A 5,190-nucleotide genomic window follows, 5' to 3' on the forward strand; every position below is an offset into this window, starting at 1 on the left:
AAAAAAAAAAAAAAAAAAAAAAAAAGAAGCCTGTCTAAGCTTGTTTAACACACAGGGTTTGTTCTTTTTTTTTTTTTTTGAGACGGAGTTTCACTCTTGTTGCCCAGGCTGGAGTGCAATGGTACAATCTTGGCTCACTGCAACCTCTGTCTCCCGGATTCAAGCGATTCTCCTGCCTCAGCCTCCCAAGTAGCTGGGATTACAGGCATGCGCCATGACGCCTAGCCAACTTTTTTGTATTTTTACAAATACAAAAGATGTGGTTTCCCCATGTTGTTTAGGCTGGTCTCGAACTCCAGACCTTAGGTGATCCACCCACCTCAGCCTCCCAAAGTGCTGAGATTACAGGTGTGAGCCACCATGCCCAGCTCTTTTTTTTTTTTTTTTTTAGAGACAGGGTCTTGCTATGTTGCCCAGGCTTGTCTTGAACTCCTTAGCTCAAATGATGCTCTTGCCTCGACCTCCCAAAGTGCTGGGATTATAGGTATGAGCCACCGCAGCTGGCCTAACACAGGGTTTCTTAGATGAAATGTATTAAACAAGACTTATGTTTTCATGTGAACAGTTTTTAACACCATAGAGCCTAAGAAAACACTTTAGGTAATGTCTCTTGAGCAATGCTTCTCAAAGTCAAATGTGCACTTGAATCACACAGAGATCTCATTAAAATGCAAATTTTGATTAGCGAATCTGGGGTGTGGAGACCACATTCTGAATAGCACTGAACCTTCCTTCAGAATCCTGTCAATTAATTAGCATTCTGTGGGAATGGTCATCTAACAAGCTTCAAATTTACCGAAACATACTCTCATTATGGGGCCGAGTCTTGCCTTCAAATGCCAGTGCTGGCCCTGTCAATATCCTAAGGGCAAATTTTCTTTCTTTCTTTTTTTTTTTTTATAAATTATTATACTTTAAGTTCTAGGGTACATGTGCACAACATACAGGTTTGTTACATAAGTATACACATGCCATGTTGGTTTGCTGCACCCATCAACTCGTCATTTACATTAGGTCTTTCTCCTAATGCTATCCCTCCCTCCTAAAGGCATATTTTCAAAATAGTTCCCTCAATAACAGATATCCCATTTGCAACTCTGAGTCTGGCCACTTGGGGAGTCAACATAATCCTGAAGAATATGGTTGGAAAGGTTAATTAATTTGTTTGTGGTCACCTATCTAGAAAGTGAGTGTTAGGGGACTGAGGTATCTAACTGTCCAAATCCAGTATAATTTTCCATTATCATAATCTCAACCAGCTCAAATGCTCACCTTTTCTGGGCTGATTGTGAATACTGATAGCCTGGGTCTGATAGTTTCCATCATCATTCTGCACACACACAAGATGAGAGTCTGCCTTTTCATTGAAGCAGGCACCTCCTGCCAGGACATGCTCATTGGACTTGTTCATGGCTTTCATCATCTGCAATCAAAGAGAGAACCTTTTTCTTGCAAGAATGGGCATTTTTCTATCTGACATGGAGCAACTCCATCTTCTCAAAAACAAAACTAACAGAATATTACATATTAAAGTGACAAAAAGGGCCACCAAATAATGAAACAAAGTAAAAAAAAAAAAAAAATCAGTCACCATTGACAAATCAACGTATACAAAAATTCCCTGTACATTTTACAAGCGATCTGTATTATGACCTAATAAGCACAAAACACATTTTGCATTCATTTTTTTTCTTATTGCTGCACTGAACTCAAGTAGCTAAAAATAGTTTAGCTAATTGTGGTTTCTCCTATATACTAGATTCTCTGAGGGATTTAGATTTAGAGGGAAGATTCAACTTCCAAAGGAGTGAATCTTCCCTCTAAAAACATATGAAATTCATTGTTTCTTAATTTTACTAACTTATGTTCAAGATCTTTAATGAAATTAGTTACTAATATTTTGCTTTATTCTTCTCAAAAGATTTAACATAATTCTGACCTAATCCAAAAAAAAAAAAAAAATTCATGGGCCACGTTTTGCATGTAACATGTAAGAACTCACCTTGATGTTAAACTCCAGCCCCTGGCTGAAACAGGTTAATGATAATTTGTTGTTATTTATTTATTTATTTATTTGAGATGGAGTCTCGCTCTGTTGCCCAGGCTGGAGTGCAGTGGTGTGATTTTGGTTCACTACAACCTCTGCCTCCCGGGTTCACGCCATTCTCCTGCCTCAGCCTCCCGAGTAGCTGGGACTACAAGTGCCCGCTACCATGCCGAGCTATTTCTTTTGTATTTGTGTAGAGACAGAATTTCACCATGTTAGCCAGGTCTCGATCTCCTGACCTCATGATCCACCCGCCTCGGCCTCCCAAAGTGCTGGGATTACAGGCATGATTACACTGCACCCAGCCGACACCATTTTTTTTTTTTTTAAAGAGATAGGGATCTCACTATGTTGTCCAGGCTGGATTCGAGCTCCTGGGCTCGGGTGATCCTCCCACCTCAGCCTCTTGAGTAGCTGGGGTTACAGAGGCACATGCCACCTAGCCCAGCTAGGTTAATGATAATTTGTTTTTATTTCCCATTTTTTCCTTCATCTCATCCCATTTGTCCAACTTTCTGATCTAATCCTTTAAAATTGAGCCTTTAAAAATCTAATTCGAAACTTATTTTGTTTTACTCCCCTGTTCCTCCTATGAGTTGTAGTGTTGCGGGCCAGGCCCAGTGGCTCACGCCTATAATCCCAGCACTTTAGGAGGCCGAGGTGGGTGAATCACTTGAGATCAGGAGTTCAAGACCAGCCTGGCCAACATGGTAAAACCCCGTCTCTACTAAAACTACAAAAAAAATTAGCTGGGTGTGGTGGTGGGTGCCTGTAATTCCAGCTACTCAGAAGGCTGAGGCAGGAGAATCACTTGACCCCAAGAGGTGGAGGTTGCAGTGAGCCAAGACTGTGCTACTACACTCCAGCCTGGGAAACACAGGGAGACTCCATCTCCAAAAAAAAAGCTGTAGTGCTGTCAGAGTTGTTTGACTCCATCTTGAACAGGGGTTGGGTAAAATGAGGCTGAAACCTGCTGGGCTGCATCCAAGGAGGTTAGGCATTCTTAGACGGGATGATAGGAGGTCAGCACAAGATACAGGTCACAAAGACCCCACTGATAAAAGCAATGCTGTAAAGAAGCTGCCAAAACCCGCCAAAACCAAGATGGTGATGAAAGTGACCACTGGAGGTCCTCGCTGCTCATTATATGCTAATTATAATGCATTAGCATGCTAAAAGACACTCCCACCCATGCATGACAGTTTACAAATGCCATGGCAATGTCAGGAAGTTACCCTATATGGTCTAAAAAGGGGAAGAACCCTAAGTTCCAGGAATTCCCCACCCCTTTCCCAGAAAACCCTTTGTTTAGCATATAATCAAGAAATATCGTAAGTATACTCAGCCAAGCAGCCCATGACACTGCTCTGCCTATGGAGCAGTCATTCCTTTATTCCTTTTTTGAGATGGAGTCTCGCTCTTGTCGCCTAGGCTGGAGTGCAATGGCATGATCTTGGTGCACTGCAACCTCTGCCTCCCAGGTTCAAGCAATTCTCCTTCCTCAACCTCCTGAGTAACTGGGATTACAGGCGCCTGCCACCATGCCCGGCTAATTTTTGTACTTTTAGTAAAGATGGGGTTTTGCCATGTTGGCCAGGCTGGTCTCAAACTCCTGATCTCAGGTGATCTGCCCGCCTCGGCCTCCCAAAGGGCTGGGATTACAGGCATGACCTACCAAGCCTGGCCTTTTTTTTTTGAGATGGAATTTCGCTCTTGTTGCCCAGGCTGGAGCGCAATGGCATGATCTCAGCTCACTGCAACCTGCTTGCCTCCTAGGTTCAAGCGATTCTCCTGCTTCGGCCTCCCGAATAGCTGGAATTACAGGCACCTATAACCACACCCAACTAATATTTTTGTATTTTTGGCAGAGACGAGGTTTCAACATGTTGGCCAGGAGGGTCTCAAACTCCTGACCTCTGGTGATCCACCCGCCTCAGCCTCCCAAAGTGCTGAGATTACAAGCATGAGCCACCGCGCTCGGCCTATTCCTTTACTTTCTAATAAACTTGTTTTCACTTGTACTCAGCTGCGTGAGATACAAGAATCCTCTCTTGGGGTTTAGATCTGGATCCCTTTCCAGTAACAGTACCACAGTGCCCCATTTCCCCCCACCACCATCTGCATCGTCTCTATGTCTGTTCTGAATATTTCATACAAACAGAACTATATTACATGTGACAACTGTGTCTGGCTTCTTCACTTGGCATAAAGTTTTGAAAGCTAACCCACATTGTAGCACGTATTAATACTTCACTCTGTTTTATGGTAGAAAAATATTCCATTGTATGTATATACCTCAATTTGCTTATCCATTCATCTGCTGATAGACATTGGAGCTGTTTCTAACTTTCATCTATTTGTAATGGTGCTATTATGAACATGTATGTACATTTACTTGTTGGAGTACCTTGTTTTCAATTCTTTTGGGCATATACTTGGGGGCAGTATAGTAATCTATATATAGTATAGTATAGCACGGTCATATAGTAATCTATGTTGAACTTTCTGAGAAGCTGCCAAACTGTTTTTTTATAGTGGCTGAAACATTTTACACTTCTAACCAGCCATGTACAAGGGTCCAATTTTTCTACATCCTCACCAACACTCATTATTTTTCTCTTTTTTAAAAAAAATAATTCTAGTTGGTGTTTTTGATTTGCATTCCCATAATGCCTAATGATGTTAAGCATCTTTTCATGTGATTCTTTTTTGAAATGTCTATTCAAGTCCTGTAACTTTTTTTTTTCTTTTTTTTTTTTTTGAGATGGAGTTTCACTCTTGTTGCCCAGGCTGGAGTACAGTGGCACTATCTCAGCTCACCGCAATCTCCAGCTCCCGGGGTCAAGCGATTCTCCTGCCTCAGCCTCCCGAGTAGCTGAGATTACAGGCATGCACCATCACACCCAGTTAATTTAGTATTTTTAGTAGAAATGGGGTTTCTCCATGTTGGTCAGGCTGGTCCCAAACTCCTGACCTCAAGTGATCCGCCCACCTCGGCCTCTCAAAGTGCTGGGATTACAGGTGTGAGCCATCGCGCCAGGCCTGCCCGTTTTTTAACTGGGCTGTCTGTTTTTTAGACACCACGTTGCTATGTTATGTTATGTTATGTTATGTTATGTTATGTTATGTTATGTTATGTTATG

General features: G+C 42.1%; 1 protein-coding gene across 3 annotated transcripts in view; it reads right to left on the reverse strand.

Annotated features, from left to right (window-relative positions):
• ZFYVE9 (zinc finger FYVE-type containing 9) overlaps positions 1-5,190 on the reverse strand; it is a 202,745-nt gene that overhangs the window by 14,120 nt on the left and 183,435 nt on the right. For all 3 annotated transcript variants that reach the window (XM_023188602.1, XM_023188610.2, XM_023188617.2), the window contains one exon: positions 1,273-1,423. In XM_023188602.1, coding sequence (XP_023044370.1) covers positions 1,273-1,423 — 151 coding nt within the window. The remainder of the gene's footprint in view (positions 1-1,272; positions 1,424-5,190) is intronic.

The sequence above is a fragment of the Piliocolobus tephrosceles genome, chromosome 1, assembly GCF_002776525.5.
Source record: "Piliocolobus tephrosceles isolate RC106 chromosome 1, ASM277652v3, whole genome shotgun sequence".
Taxonomy (NCBI): domain Eukaryota; kingdom Metazoa; phylum Chordata; class Mammalia; order Primates; family Cercopithecidae; genus Piliocolobus; species Piliocolobus tephrosceles.